The following is a 15,313-nucleotide window of genomic DNA, read 5'->3' on the forward strand; positions in this document are numbered from 1 at the left end:
CCTGTCCTGCCCCTGCCAGGCAAACTGAGCCCAGAGCTTCTGTGCCCGGGGGGCAGCGCCCCCGTAGCCTGTACTGTGGGGCCTGGGCATGAGCGCTGGTGGGGGGGCAGCTGGGAGCCCAGGGCGGAGGGGGGGAGCTGCCTTGCTCTGGGGGCAGAGGTGCAGGTGGCCTGGAGCAAGCGGGAGGGGTGGCCCTGCCTCAGTTTCTCTGTGCTGAAGGCCCAGTGCCACACGGGGCGTGCGCGCTCCCCCCCCCCCCGCCCCAGAGAGGCGCAGGCAGAGCCGGGATATGTCTGGTTTATTGCTGGCAGGCCAGGGCTGCCCCCGAAGCTGGATGTGGAAGACGGAGGTGACTAGCACCAGGGGGCCGGAACTGCACTGGCCGGGCAGTACCCCAGCAGCCCCGGGGTACCTTCCTGTAGTGCACAGGCCCACCCACAGGCAGGGGCTGTGCATTCACCCAACCCTGACAGCTGCCCAGCCCCTTGGCCCTCGCCTTGCACACCAGCATGCACGCCCAGGCCCACCGCCACACATGCCTAGCCCATGACTTGCACACCCCCAGGCCCACCAGCATGCATGCACCCCAGCACGCACACCCAGTTCCTCCTGGGCCCACGCTGGCCTGCATGCCCAGGCACACACCCTGTATACTGACGTGCACACCTTGCGCACCGACGTGCACACCCAGCCTCCCAGTGCACACCTTGTGCACCGACATGTACACCTAGCTCCCCCCAGGCCCACACCTTGCACGCTGACATACATGTTCAGGCATATGCCCTGCACTATGATATGCACACCCACCCCTTCCTTGCACACTTCCACATGCCTAGGCCCCCAGCCCCCACCTTGCACACTGATGCACACACCCAGCCCCCACCAACATGCAGGCCCAGGCCCGCCCCTGCCTTCCAACCTGCTCCACCTGTCCAGGCCCACACGAAGCTGCACAGCCCCTCTTTCTCCCCCCCCCCCCCCGGACACCCCATCCTTGCACTTCCCTGTGGAGAGCAAGCCACAGCCCCACACCCTCCCCTTTGCCCCAGGCACCGGCCGGGTCCCCGCGCAACCCCCGGCCCCCAGCTCAGCTCATTAGCGCTTTGTACAGACCCCCTAAGAAAATTAACGCTCTCCCCCCTCCCCCCACTTCTGTCCTCCTCCTGATAGAGCTCCATAGAAAATGTGCAAAATAGAACTGGCAGCTGGGGGGCAGGGTCCTGCCTGGCCAGCAAACCCAGGCGTCCGGGCCCCCCGCAGCTGCACTAGGTGAGTGGCACATGTCACAGTGGGGAAGGGGGGGGTGGGGCTGGGCTTTGGGTCACATGACGCTCTCCAGGACCACCACCTTGCCCAGCTCTTCGGTGCTGGGGCTGCAGGGGGTGAGCGGCCCCAGCTCGGCCTCGGGCATCTTGTACTCCAGGTGGTGCAGCCCCCACACGGGCTGGGTCAGCCGCTGCCACCGCTGGGGGCAGGAGAGGGCGGTTAGGGAGGGCGGCCCCCGGCTCCCCGCCAGCCCAGCCACCCCCCCTCCCCAGCGCCTGCCAGCCCAGGCACTCTCCACCCCCCAGCACCCACACTGGCGCCCCACTCCCTGGGTCTCACCCGCAGACCCCCCCCTCCCCCCCACGTGTGGCTGCTCACCTGGGCCAGGGAACCCTTGGCGCGGAGCAGCTGGGCGAGGGCACCGAGGGGCACGCAGAGCATCGAGCTGAGGGCAAAGGCCCAGCCCAGCGCCTCCCCCCACCAGGGGTAGACGTACTTCTTGTTGTACACCAGGGGCTGGTAGTGCACCAGGTTGAAGACAAAAATGCCCTGTAGGGGCAGGAGGCAGGGCCTGAGCCGGGGGGGAGGGGTCTGGCACTAATAGCTGCACCCCCTGCCCCCCCAGCACCAACCCCCAACCCCCCCAGCGCCACTGCTGGTGCCGCCCCCCCACCCCAGTGCCCCCTTCCCCTACCAGGCAGATGAGGGGCGTGAGGACCGTCCAGCACCACTTCATCCAGGGGAAGGGCCGGTAGCCGATCATGCAGGCGATGTCGTCCATGAACCGGTCAGCCCCTGGGGGTGGGGGGGAGCTAGAGCCACAGGCAGAAACTGACCCCCGGCCCGTCTGCTGGGTCCATCAGTCTGAGCCCCAGCCTGTGCCCATCCCTGTCACCTGCGGCCCCTGCAGCCCAGAGCAGCGGCTGGCCCCCCATTCCCGCCCTCATTTCCACCCTACAGCCCCGAGCAGCAGCTGGTGCTGCTGGCCTGGTGCAGAGCCAGTGTGGCTGCTGGTGGTTCGGGCAGGGGGCAGCCTCTGGCTGGTGAAGGGCCCCGGCGGGTGCCAGAGCGGGGACTAGACCAGGCCCCCTGCCGCAGGACAGCGGGCGGGAGTACTTGCGGCCACGCCGTCCCCTCCCGCCCGGCCCAGGCGTCTCTGCTGCAAGCTGGGCCCAGGGTTGCTGCCCAGCCCCAGGGGGAAGTGCCGGGGGGGGGGGGGGCTGCCCCCAGTGCCAGGGAGGGGGTGTGGGTGGGGCAGGGAAAGACGTGGGCAGCGATCCTGGATCAGAGCGATGCACCATCACAGCTCGGTGCCCACAGGAGCTGCCCAGCGTTGCCACTGGCCCTGGATGGGGCCAGCCGTGCCGCGCCGCGCCGCGCCGTACCGTACACCCAGGCGACCACGATGCACTCCCAGAAGGCCTGCCAGAGCAGCGTGGTCCCGCTGGCCGAGTAGTAGTCAAACAGCTGGAAGACGTACATGCCCCCCTAGGGGAGGGAGGGCAGGTGAGAGGGGCCTGGTGGCTGGCGCCCCTCCCCAACATCCGCAACCCCCCCATCACACTCGCAGCCCCCAGCCCTGCCCAGCCCCCATACCTCGGTGACCATGGAGAGGTCGATGAGGAAGCAGAGGGCGCAGACAAGCGCCACAGTCACCTCCCGCTGGAACCGGAAGGTGTAGCTGGAGGGCAGCAGCTCCAGGATCCCTGTAATGAACCCCTCCACCCCCACAAACTGGGGCAAGGGGGGCAGCTCTGAGCCCAGCACAGGAGAACCCAGGCATCCGGGCCCCCACCCGCTCTACCCCCTCAGCCTCCACTGCCCTCCCAGAGCTGGGGCGAACCCAGGCGGCCGGGCCCTGCCCCTACCCGCTCTACCCATCAGCCTCCACTGCCCTCCCAGAGCTGGGGTGAACCCAGGCATCCGGGCCCTGCCCCCACCTGACTGTCCAGCCCGAGCAGCAGCAGCATGAAGAAGAAGAGCGCAGCCCAGAGGGGAGCAACGGGCATCAGGGTGACGGCGCGGGGGTACGCGATGAATGCCAGACCCGGCCCTGGGAGGAGGGGAAGGCAGATGGAATCCAGGCATCTGGGCTTCCTGCCCCTTCCCCTGGCACAGCGGGAACCCAGGCGTCCGGGCTCCCCAGCTGTGCTCCCTCCCCGCCCCAGCACAGCGCGAAACCAGGTGTTTAGGCTCCCCATCTGCGCCCTCCCCAGCACAGTAGGAACCCAGGCGTCCGGGCTCCCGCCCCTTGGGGCGCTCACCTGACTCAGCCACCTCGGAGATGTCCACCCCCTGCTCGGTGGCCATGAAGCCCAGGATGGAGAAGACGACAAAGCCAGCAAAGAAGCTTGTCCCACTGTTGATCAGGGCCAGGATCACGGCGTCTCTAGGGGGGAAGGGGGTCAGGGGTGCCTGGCGGGGGAGGGCAGCAGGCTCCCCCCAGTTTCTGCTGGGGTGACACTGAGCCTGGCAGTGGGTGGGGGCGGGGCTGGGGCCAAGCCAGTTGCCGCCTCCGGCCATGGGGCTGCCCTTTTGTAGAAAGGCATCTGCGACAGCCAGGCTGCTGCTGGCCCCCCAGGTAACTCCCCAGCCTGTCCCCTGGCTGGAGCGCAGGGGGCGTCAGGCAGGGACCCCACCAGAGCATGGGCTCCCCAAAGGGGCCAGGGGCTCCCCAGAGCAGGGCCTGAGGGGCACTAAGCACGCAGCGCCCCTGGCCGGGGAGGGGCCCGGGCCACGGGAGCTCACTTGTAGCAGTCGTTGTTGAAGCGGTTGTAGCTGCCCAGTGCTGTCAGTGCGCCCAGGCCGATGGCGTACGAGAAAAAAATCTGGGTCCCTGCGTCGATCCAGACCTGCGCAAAGAGACAAGGAGAGAACCCAGGCGTCCGGCTCCCAGACCCCCCCACCATCCTCCGCCAGACCCAGGCGTCTGGCTCCCAGACCCCCCCACCATCCTCCGCCAGCCCCGGGGAGGGGACCCGGGCGTCCGGCTCCCAGACCCGGCCCCCCCATCCTCCGCCAGCCCCAGGGAGGGGACCCGGGCGTCCGGCTCCCAGACTGCCCCCCCCATCCTCCGCCAGCCCCGGGGAGGGGACCCAGGCGTCCGGCTCCCAGACCCCCCCCCACCATCCTCCGCCTATCCCAGCAAGGGCACCAAGGCGTCCAGCTCCCCCCATCCTCCGCCAGCCCTGGGGAGGGGACCCAGGCGTCCGGGTGGTTACCTGGGGGGAAGCCAGTTTGGACCAGTCAGGCTGCAGATAATAGAGGATCCCGGTGCCAGCCCCCGGCAGCAGCACACCCCGGACCAGCAGCACCAGCAGCACCACGTAGGGGAACGTCGCCGTCACATAGACGATCTAGGGGGGGGCAAGTGTGAGGCCGACCTGGGGCCCCCCCTCCCCCCTCCCCCCTCCCCCCTCCCCTCTCCTACCCCCCCCCGTACCTTCCCCGTGGACTTGACACCCTTCCAGACGCAGAAGTAGACAAGCACCCAGCAGGCAAGCAGGCAGAGCGTGACCTCGCCATTGAGGGCCCCTGGGATCTCCAGACCCCCGGACAGGCGCAGCACCCGATTCCTGCAAGGGGGGAGCCGTGAGCACGGGGCCCAGAGATAGGCCGTGGGGGGACCCGGGAAGTGGCTGCTCGCACGCCCACAGCCTCCCTCAATGGCGGGGGTCACGGGGTGGGGGGGGCCGGCAGGGGGTACTCACTCCCAGCACTCGATGGCGGGGGCCACAGGGCGTGGGGGGGCTGGCAGGGGCGTACTCACTCCCAGCACTCGATGGCGGGGGTCACAGCGGGGTGGCGGGGGCCGGCAGGGGCGTACTCACTCCCAGCACTCGATGGCGGGGGTCACAGCGGGGTGGGGGGCCGGCAGGGGGTACTCACTCCCAGCACTCGATGGCGGGGGCCACAGGGGGTGTGGGGGGGCCGGCAGGGGCATACTCACTCCCAGCACTCGATGGCGGGGGTCACAGGGGGTGTGGGGGGGCCGGCAGGGGGTACTCACTCCCAGCACTCGATGGCGGGGGTCACAGGGGGTGGGGGGGGGGGGCCAGCAGGGGGTACTCACTCCCAGCACTCGATGGCGGGGGTCACAGCGGGGTGGCGGGCCGGCAGGGGCGTACTCACTCCCAGCTCTCGATGGCGGGGGTCACAGCGGGGTGGGGGGGCCGACGGGGTACTCACTCCCAGCACTCGATGGCGGGAGCCACAGGGGGTGGGGGGGCCGGCAGGGGCGTACTCACTCCCAGCACTCGATGGCGGGAGCCACAGGGGGTGGGGGGGCCGGCAGGGGCGTACTCACTCCCAGCACTCGATGGCGGGGGTCACAGCGGGGTGGGGAGTGCCGACAGGGGGTACTCACTCCCAGCACTCGATGGCGGGGGCCACAGGGGGTGGGGGGGGCCGGCAGGGGCATACTCACTCCCAGCACTCGATGGCGGGGGTCACAGTGGGGTGGGGGGGGCCGGCAGGGGCGTACTCACTCCCAGCACTCGATGGCGGGGGTCACAGCGGGGTGGGGGGGGGCCAGCAGGGGGTACTCACTCCCAGCACTCGATGGCGGGGGTCACAGTGGGGTGGGGGGCCGGCAGGGGGTACTCACTCCCAGCACTCGATGGCGGGGGTCACAGCGGGGTGGGGGGGGCCAGCAGGGGGTACTCACTCCCAGCACTCGATGGCGGGGGTCACAGCGGGGTGGGGGGCCGGCAGGGGGTACTCACTCCCAGAACTCGATGACAGGCGAGCGCCCCTCAGCTGTAGGGTCGCAGCTGTGGTTGCCAGAGGGGGCACAGGCGGCCGCGACACACTGGGGCGTGTTCCAGGGTTGGCCGCAGGCAGCCCAGGGCAGGGGGTCGGCAAAGGAGCTGGCCAGGTAGTAGAAGCCCCAGGCCAGCACCAGGATGTAGTACGTGTTGCAGTAGAACACGATCACCATGGAGGCAAAGCCCAGGCCTGCAGGGAGAGGTTGGGGGTAAGGCCAGGGGCAGGGGCTGCGGGGAGAGGCCGGGGGACAGGCCGGGGGCGGGGGGGGACAGGCCAGGGGCGGGCGCTGCAGGGAGAGGCCGGGGGACAGGCGGGGGGCGGGCGCTGCGGGGAGAGGCCGGGGGACAGGCCGGGGGTGGTGTGGGGGGGGACAGGCGGGGGGCGGGCGCTGCGGGGAGAGGCCGGGGGACAGGCCGGGGGTGGGGTGGGGGGGGACAGGCGGGGGGCGGGCGCTGCGGGGAGAGGCCGGGGGTGGGGGGGGACAGGCGGGGGGCAGGCGCTGCGGGGAGAGGCCGGGGGACAGGCCTGGGGTGGGGGGGGACAGGCGGGGGGCAGGCGCTGCGGGGAGAGGCCGGGGGACAGGCCGGGGGCGGGGGGGACAGGCCGGGGGCGGGGGCTGTGGGGAGAGGCCGGGGGACAGGCGCTGCGGGGAGAGGCCGGGGGACAGGCCGAGGGCAGGGGGGACAGGCCGGGGGACAGACGCTGCGGGGAGAGGCCGGGGGACAGGCCGAGGGCAGGGGGGACAGGCCGGGGGCGGGGGCTGTGGGGAGAGGCCTGGGGTGGGGGGGGGACAGGCGGGGGGACAGGCCGGGGGCGGGGGGCACAGGCCGGGGCAGGGGCTGCGGGGAGAGGCCGGGGGACAGGCCGGGGGCGGGGGCTGCGGGGAGAGGCCAGGGGACAGGCCTGGGGTGGGGGGGGACAGGTGGGGGGCAGGCGCTGCGGGAGAGGCCAGGGGACAGGCCGGGGGCGGGGGCTGCGGGGAGAGGCCGGGGGACAGGCCTGGGGTGGGGGGGGACAGGCGGGGGGCAGGCGCTGCAGGGAGAGGCTGGGGGACAGGCCGGGGGCGGGGGCTGTGGGGAGAGGCCTGGGGTGGGGGGGGGGACAGGCGGGGGGACAGGCCGGGGGCGGGGGGCACAGGCCGGGGCAGGGGCTGCGGGGAGAGGCCGGGGGACAGGCCGGGGGCGGGGGCTGCGGGGAGAGGCCAGGGGACAGGCCTGGGGTGGGGGGGGACAGGTGGGGGGCAGGCGCTGCGGGAGAGGCCAGGGGACAGGCCGGGGGCGGGGGCTGCGGGGAGAGGCCGGGGGACAGGCCTGGGGTGGGGGGGGACAGGCGGGGGGCAGGCGCTGCGGGGAGAGGCCGAGGGACACGCCGGGGATGGGGGAGGACAGGCGGGGGGCAGGCGCTGCGGGGAGAGGCTGGGGGACAGGCCAGGGGCGGGGGCTGCGGGGAGAGGCCGGGGGACAGGCCGGGGGTGGGGGGGGACAGGCGGGGGGCAGGCGCTGCAGGGAGAGGCTGGGGGACAGGCCAGGGGCGGGGGCTGCGGGGAGAGGCCGGGGGTGGGGAGGGACAGGCCGGGGGCGGGCCGGGGCAGCGAGCGGGCACCTGACCTTTGAAGAGGGGCGCGATGTTCCACACATTGACGCTCCCGGCTTTCATGAACTGCCCGAGCGAAATCTCCAGGAAGAAGATGGGGACGCCCCCGAGCACGGCGATGAGGGTGTAGGGGATCAGAAAAACCCCTGGGAGCAGGAGGACAGAGGGTGTCAGTCCCAGCCCAGCCGCTGCCCCTCCCTGGCACAGGCAGGGCTATTTATAGCCCAGCCATGGCTCAGCCCCCGGGGAATCCCCTCCAGCCCCAGCTAAGAGGATCCCGGTGGCTGCGTGCCAAGGGGGCCAGCCTGACCACCCCCCAGCCCTGCTGGTGCCTTAATCCTGGCTTGGATGGGCAGCCACGTGCCCCTGCCTGCAGGAGACCCGGCTGGGCCAGGTCTGCCCAGCGCCTGTGCAGCCTCTCCATGCCCACAGCTGGCAGGGGGGCCAAGCGGGTTCAACTCCGGCCGGTCCCATGGCTGGCAAGGGCCAGGCAGTGGGCACCAGCCGTGCCCAGGATCCGTCCTGCTGACAGGGGAAAAGGGCTTTGGTGTGAAACGATCCCTGTATGGGCCTCGCACCCGCCTGACCATTCGCCAACGCCAGCCTGGCCGGCACTCACGCCAGGGCACCAGGGACACCCACCAGCCCAGCCAGCAGGACAGACGGGCTGGCCGGAGCCCGCGGCCATTCGCAAATACGGGGTATGGTGCGAGACGTGGGCAGGGCGACCCCCCCCACACCCCAAACTGTGGCCACCTGTGTGTGGCGATGGGGGTTCGCGGCTGCCCTGGGGGGGCCAGGCAATGCAGCTGCTGCCTGCAGAATAGCTCCTTGGCTGCTGGGCAGGGGAGCAGGAGCCCCACGAGCTATGGGACAATTTGCCCATTTTCTTAAACGCATGGGGCCGCCATGAGCCAGGCTAGGGAGGAGCGGACCGGGCCTGAGCTGATGCGCCCGGCACAGCAGGTCACCACGGTCCTTTGGGGTGAAACCAGCCCTCTGCTCAGGGCCACACCCGAGCCAGCACCTGAGCCAAGCACGTTCCCAGCCTGGCCCTGAGACTCACCAACTATTTTGGCAACTGAAAGGGAAGGGTGGGAAGAGCTTTTGGCAAACAAGGCCCCACGTCTCCAGTGCAGCCAGCAAAAGGCTCGGGGCCAAAACCAGAACCAAACTGGGCTTTAGACCTGGTGCGACCTGAGCAGGGGGAGACCCAACGCCAGCCCAGGTTGGAGCGCCACCAACCCACCAGGGTCCCAGCAGCACAACTGGAGCAAGTCCGAGCCGGCCACTGCTGGCGGGGGGGCGAAGGAAGGGTCTGCACGGGCCGGCGGCTGGCAGGGGCAGAGTAAGCCAGAAGACAGGCCCTGGCCCAGTGACCAGAGAGAAATCGGGGGAAAGAGGAAACTTCCCAAGGGCTCTGCTGAGCTCCCCCAAACTGCCCCCACCCCCACGGGAGGCCAAGCCCCAAGTTCGCTGCCCAGGGTGCTGGGCCACCAGCCCGGCCAGGAGAAGGGCTGGCGCCAGTGGGGTCACGGCATGGCCCCGAGCCCTGGACACGGGGTCGCCACCACAGGCTGCTCCAGGCCTGCGAACAGCCGGGTTCTCCGCCCGGGCAGCCGCACGTGACAGCTGGCGAGGGCAGGTGTGTCAGAGTGACGGGCTGTGAGTCAATGTCAGCTGTGTGCCAGCACCGCCACCCCGGGGCCTGGCTGGGGTAGGAGGGTGGGGCGGGAGAGGGGGTGGCAGTTCTATGGGGATAGATGGGGGCTGGGCTGTGTAGCATGGGGGCACAGGGCAGAGTGTGGGGCTGGGGAGTGGGGGCAGAGGCAGAGGGGCACCATGGAGTGGGGGGCACAGGGCAGAGTGTGGGCCCAGGGCAGAGTGTGGGGCTGGAGAGTGGGGGCTGAGGGCAGAGTGTGGGGCCGGAGAGTGGGGCCGAGGAGTGGGGGCCCAGGGCAGAGTGTGGGGCTGGGGAGTGGGGGACACGGAGGACCGGGAGCCCAGGGCAGAGTGTGGGGCCGGGGAGGGGGACACGGGTGCCCAGGGCAGAGTGTGGGGGCGGGGAGGGCACGTGGCCCTGGAAAGGGAAAGGTTTCTGGGGCGCGGCCGGTACCTCCCACACCTGGGCGCCCCGCCCTGCCCCGCACTTCGGCCCGGGCTCACCCCGCTAGCAAAGGGGCCGGGCCGGAGCGATCCCCCCGCCCCCCGCGCCCCCGCGCCCCTCACCGCCGCCGTTCTTGTAGCACAGGTAGGGGAACCGCCACACGTTGCCCAGCCCCACGGCGAAGCCCACGCAGGACAGCATGAAATCCATCTGCCGGGTCCACGTCTCCCGGGCCGGCGGCGCGGGGGCCGGCGTGGGGGGGGCCCGCTCCGCTTTGCGGGGCCCCCCCGGCAGCGCCCCCTCCTGCTGCTCCTGGCACATGGCCGCCCCCAAGGCCACGCTGTACACCCCGTTCTCCAGCAGCGCCCCTTTGCGCATGGCCGGGGCGCGGGGCCCCTGCTGCGGGCCGGGGCCGCTGCCCCCACAGTCGGGAGGCGGCTGTGGGCGAGGGGCTGGCAGAGCCGCCCCCCCTTGAGGGGAGGGGAGGGAAGGGGAGGCGAGGCCGGGCCGGGGGTGGGCTGTGGGCCGGGGGTCCCGGGCCGGGGGTCCCGGGCCGGGGGCTGCAGCGGGGGGGGGGGGACTCAGAAACAATCCACGAAACACTTGAAGGTCAGCCTGAAAAATCTCATTGGGGGGGCAGGCGGGCGGGGGAGGGGCAGCCCCCCCTGGCCGGGGCGCGGGGGGAGGGGGCCGGGCCGATGCGGGATCGCCGGGCGGGGGCGGGTTCGTCTGTCCTCGCTCCTCGGGCGGGCTGTCTGTCTGTCTGTCCGTCCGTCCGTCCGTCGCTTGCTCTGTCCCCGGCCTCCCCCCCCGCTTTTATGGAGCGATGGGCGTGACGTCACGGGTATCGTCACGACTCGGGCCGCCCCCTCCCCCCCGCCAGGGAGGGGGCGGGGCCGCTATTTCAGGAGCACCGTGTGACTGGGAGAGAGGGAGCAGCCTCCGCGGCTGCTGGGACCCCTGGACTGCGCAGCCCCCCAAGCCCCCCCCCCCCCCCGCTGGGTTCCCCACCCCCCAGAGCTGGCACGGCCCCCCCCCGGCTGGGACCCCTCCCCCCCAGAGCTGGCACAGCGCAGCCCCCCCGGCTGGGACCCCTCCCCCCCCAGAGCTGGCACAGCGCAGCCCCCCCGGCTGGGACCCCTCCCCCCCAGAGCTGGCACAGCGCAGCCCCCCCCGGCTGGGACCCCTCCCCCCCAGAGCTGGCACAGCGCAGCCCCCCCCGGCTGGGACCCCTCCCCCCCCAGAGCTGGCACAGCGCAGCCCCCCCGGCTGGGACCCCTCCCCCCCCAGAGCTGGCACAGCGCAGCCCCCACCCCCGGCTGGGACCCCTCCCCCCCAGAGCTGGCACAGCGCAGCCCCCCCCGGCTGGGACCCCTCCCCCCCAGAGCTGGCACAGCGGAGCCCCCCTCCCCGCAGGGGCGGATTCCCTCTCGCAGCCGCAGCCCCCCTTCCTCCCGCGGGGTCGCGCGGAGCGAGGGGCTCGGACTCCGGGGTCCTCGGGCCCGGCTTGCCGCCTGCGAGCGGAGCTGCGGGCCGGAGCCGTCGTGGGGCGCCCTCTGGTGGCCTCTGGCAGGGCCGCTACGGCCCCCACCTGCCCCGCAGCCCGCCCGCCCAGACATTTCCACCCCGGACGCCTGGGTCCCCTCCGGGCGTGGCCGGACGGAGGACGGAACCCAGGCGTCCCGGCCCCCCAGCCGGGACCTTCTGCCTCCGTGTCTCTGGGTGGCTTCCAGGGAAGTTAGCGATTCCCTTACATGGCGGGGGTGGGGGGCGCTGCCGGGCTCCGCTCCAACCGGTAGGTGCCACGACGGGGCGGGGAGCCAGGACGCCTGGGTTCCCTGCGGGGGGTGGGGTGCCAGTGGGGGGCGCAGATATCCCCGGGGCACCTCCAGATACACACGTGGGGGGGATTTAGGATCCAGTGTGGACGTGTTTTTGGGAGGTAAGTTGTGTTACCCTGGCTGTGTGCATTGTGTGAGCGGGTCAGTGTGGCGTGCATGTGGGTGTGTTAGCGTGTGGGGGGGGGGTCTTGTCGATGGGTCCGCGTGCTGTGTAGGTGATTGTGTTACCATAGCTCTGTGTATTGTGGCGGTGGATCTGTGCAATGCACGGGGGTTGTGTTACCCTGGGTGTGTTGTGTAGGTGGATCATTGCAGTGTGCAGGGGTTGTGTTACCCTGGCTGTGTGTGCTGGGTGTGAGTGTGGTGAGCAGGTCCTGGTGTTGCGTTGTTGTGGTTCCCTGGCTGTGGGGTGTGATCTGTGGATCACGTCGGTGCACGTCAGCCTGGGTGCACATTGCATTGTTGTGGTTGCAGCAGGGTGGAGTTGTTGGGGTGTGTGTGTGTGTAACACACTAACTTGAAGCATGGGGGGCTGTGTAGTGTGGGCTGAGCCCCCATGTCCCCTGGAGTCCCCGTCTGTCCGTTGGCCGCCACACACTCACCCTGTCCACCTCTGTCCCCACACGCTCCCTCCATCCACACAGCTGCCCTCACTGGCCCACTGCCTGTCCCACATACCCCACCCCACCCCACACACCTGCGCCTGTCTGCCCTGACATGCCCCATCCGCCCACCTGCCACCATGGCCCTGGCCTTTGCCCCACTCACTCCCAGGTGCCCCATCTGTGCCCCATGTGCAGCCCACCCCACATGCCCTGTCCCCTGTCCACCCTTCTATGCCCCATTTCTCCAGGCATCCACTGCCACAGCCCAGCCACTGCCCTGCTGGCCCCCACACGTCCAGTCCGTCACATCCTCCCCCCACACACCTCAGCTGTCATCCCATGGCCCACCTGTGCCCCCCACGCCCAGCCACCAAACCCACGCGTCCAGTCCGTCACCTCCTCCCCCCACACACCTCAGCTGTCATCCCATTGCCCACCTGTGCCCCCCACGCCCAGCCACCAAACCCACACGTCCAGTCCATCACCTCCTCCCCCACACACCTCAGCTGTCATCCCATGGCCCACCTGTGCCCCCCACACCCAGCCACCAAGCCCACGCGTCCAGTCCGTCACCTCCTCTCCCACACACCTCAGCTGTCATCCCATGGCCCACCTGTGCCCCCCACGCCCAGCCACCAAACCCACGCGTCCAGTCCGTCACCTCCTTCCCCCACACACCTCAGCTGTCATCCCATTGCCCACCAGTGCCCCCCCACGCCCAGCCACCAAGCTCACACGTCCAGTCCATCACCTCCTCCCCCACACACCTCAGCTGTCATCCCATTGCCCACCTGTGCCCCCCACGCCCAGCCACCAAACCCACACGTCCAGTCCATCACCTCCTCCCCCACACACCTCAGCTGTCATCCCATGGCCCACCTGTGCCCCCCACGCCCAACCACCAAACCCACACGTCCAGTCCATCGCCTCCTCCCCCACACACCTCAGCTGTCATCCCATTGCCCACCTGTGCCCCCCACGCCCAACCACCAAACCCACACGTCCAGTCCATCGCCTCCTCCCCCACACACCTCAGCTGTCATCCCATTGCCCACCTGTGCCCCCCACGCCCAGCCACCAAACCCACACGTCCCTGTGCCTTTGTGAGGAGGTGCTGAGCAGGGGCGTCGTGGGGTCTCCCCCCTCAGGTTGCCCGCCCAGCCCCCAGCCGGCACCCTGTTGGCTCTGGCTCCAGCTCCTTGGGGTGACCACCCCTCGGGTGTTCCACAGCCTTTGCCAGCTCTGCCCTACAGCAGCATCGCCTTGCCCAGCCCATGGGAACGGCATGGCCAGGCCCACGCCCAGGCCACCGGACACCAGCACAAAGCACATGGGGCAGCCGCTGGCACCCCACAGTGAAGCATGTCCCATGTAAGCGCCCCTCCAGCCCACCGGCCTCACTTCCATCCATCCGTCTGTCCAGCCACATGCTTCTTCCCTCCAGCCATCCGTAACCCTTCTGCCAGGAGGAGTCGGCAGCACCCAGGGCCAGGTTCCACATCTAGGGGTCCCTTTTCATCCATCTCACACAGAACCGGCTCAAGTGCACACCCAGCAGCCGGGGAAATTCACACCCCCAGGCACCCCGGAGAGGCAATGCTTCCCCGCTCGCCAGCACAGCGTCCGAGCGTAGGAAAGAAATGCTTAATGCCAGAGGCAGAAAGGTCGCTTAGCAGAAGCTTGGGGAAATGCCACACCCAGAGTTCATAACCAACCCTCACCAACTGTCCCAGCTCAGATGCCTTGAGCAGTGTCCTTGGCTTCTCCAGTATCAGGGGGGCAGCCGTGTTAGTCTGGATCTGGAACAGCAACGAAGGGTCCTGTGGCACCTTATAGACTAACAGAAAAGTTCTGAGCATGAGCTTTCGTGAGCGCAGACTCACTTCACCAGATGCTGGTCTTGGAAATCTGCAGGGCCAGGTATAAATAAGCCAGAGCAAGGGTGGGGATAACAAGGTTAGGTCAGCAACGAAGGGTCCTGTGGCACCTTATAGACTAACAGAAAAGTTCTGAGCATGAGCTTTCGTGAGCACAGACTCACTTCACCAGATGCTGGACCTGATCATCAGACAGTCTAATGAGTCATTAGACTCTGACGAAGGATCACGTCCCCCTGTCTCATCTGACTTGGTTTTTCCTCTTTTGATAAGTACTGTTGATACTGGGCCATTTCCAGCTTGCTGAGTTGACCTTGTCAGCTCTGGCCCTCCCTCTTACTGGGCCCCCACTCTTTAAATGCCCCTCTGAGACCGCCCCCCACTCATGCATCTGACAAAGCAGGTCTTTGCCCACGAAAGCTCATGCTCCAAAATATCTGTTAGTCTATAAGGTGCCACAGGACTTCCTCGTGTTCCTGTGCAGATAAGCGACGCTCACATAAATACCACCCTATACTGAAAATCCACAGACCGCTGTGCTTAGCTACCCGCCTCCAGCTTCCATCCAGCGCATCCTACACGATCCATTGTTTACAGCCAGGCACTAAGTACAACTGTATTTGCTCTGATCCGACAGACAGAGACAAACAGCTACGAGACGTTTACCAAGCTTTCTTCAAACTACAAAACCCACCTAGGGAAGTGAGGAAACAGATTGACAGAGCCAGACGGGTACCCAGAAGCCACCTGCTACAAGCCAGGCCTTGCAAGGAAGACATGAGAACACCACTGGTCATCACATAGAGCCCCCCAAGGCCTCTCCAGCCCATCAGCAGTGAGCTGCAACCCACCCTGGACAAGGCCCCGTGTGATGGAGTGGGGGGAGTGTATGTGTGGGTCAGGCTGGATGTCTGAGGCAAGCAGCAGCTCCCAGTGGCTAAGGGTGACCCTGGGGCTACAACTGGCAGGTGACACCTCTGCCTGAACAAAGAGCAGGGAGGAGCTGAGCTGGGGTTTTGAATTGGGGGCGGCAGTTAGAGGCTAGGAAAAGGGAGAGCTGGAAGGCAGCCAGCGAAAGGAGGGGGAAGCTACACCCCAGAGGGGCACCCCTCGGGGTCTTCTCCCCAGGACGGGTTGGAAGGACTGTCTTGGGCTGCTGTGCTGTCGCTCCTGGGAGAAACTGGACATCTGTTGCCTAATAAACCTGCTGTTGTACCTGCTGAGTGAGAGTCACTCCTGCCAGCGGACGGGGTGCAG

The 15,313-nt window shown here is 69.1% G+C and overlaps 1 protein-coding gene and 1 long non-coding RNA gene across 2 annotated transcripts; one reads left to right on the forward strand and one right to left on the reverse strand.

Moving 5' to 3' along the window:
• Window positions 1-282: 282 nt before the first annotated feature.
• On the reverse strand, window positions 283-10,292 carry SLC6A8 (solute carrier family 6 member 8). The gene is made up of 13 exons (XM_075016510.1): window positions 9,856-10,292; window positions 7,641-7,772; window positions 5,991-6,222; window positions 4,709-4,841; window positions 4,488-4,622; window positions 4,015-4,118; window positions 3,531-3,655; window positions 3,207-3,319; window positions 2,863-3,000; window positions 2,652-2,754; window positions 1,961-2,061; window positions 1,645-1,815; window positions 283-1,465 (listed from the first exon to the last, which is right to left on the reverse strand). The coding sequence occupies exons 1-13, from the start codon at window positions 10,109-10,111 to the stop codon at window positions 1,322-1,324; spliced, it is 1,887 nt and encodes a 628-aa protein (XP_074872611.1). The 5' UTR covers window positions 10,112-10,292; the 3' UTR covers window positions 283-1,321.
• Window positions 10,293-11,537: 1,245 nt separating this feature from the next.
• On the forward strand, window positions 11,538-15,279 carry LOC142024472 (uncharacterized). Its single transcript, XR_012648484.1, has 2 exons — window positions 11,538-11,675; window positions 14,694-15,279. It is a non-coding gene; the product is annotated as an uncharacterized LOC142024472 (long non-coding RNA).
• The last annotated feature ends 34 nt before the right edge of the window (window positions 15,280-15,313 follow it).

This window comes from Carettochelys insculpta, chromosome 22 (genome assembly GCF_033958435.1).
Source record: "Carettochelys insculpta isolate YL-2023 chromosome 22, ASM3395843v1, whole genome shotgun sequence".
NCBI lineage: Eukaryota > Metazoa > Chordata > Testudines > Carettochelyidae > Carettochelys > Carettochelys insculpta.

Bases quoted from the DNA above. Each gene is read 5' to 3' on its own strand.
- SLC6A8 (XM_075016510.1), bottom strand. From the start codon at position 10,111: ATGCGCAAAGGGGCGCTGCTGGAGAACGGGGTGTACAGCGTGGCCTTG. The intron at 1,816-1,960 runs GTAGGGGAAGGG...CTGCCCCTACAG, and splicing joins TCACGCCCCTCATCTGCCTG to GGCATTTTTGTCTTCAACCT. The intron at 1,466-1,644 runs GTGAGCAGCCAC...TCCTGCCCCCAG, and splicing joins CCAAGGGTTCCCTGGCCCAG to CGGTGGCAGCGGCTGACCCA.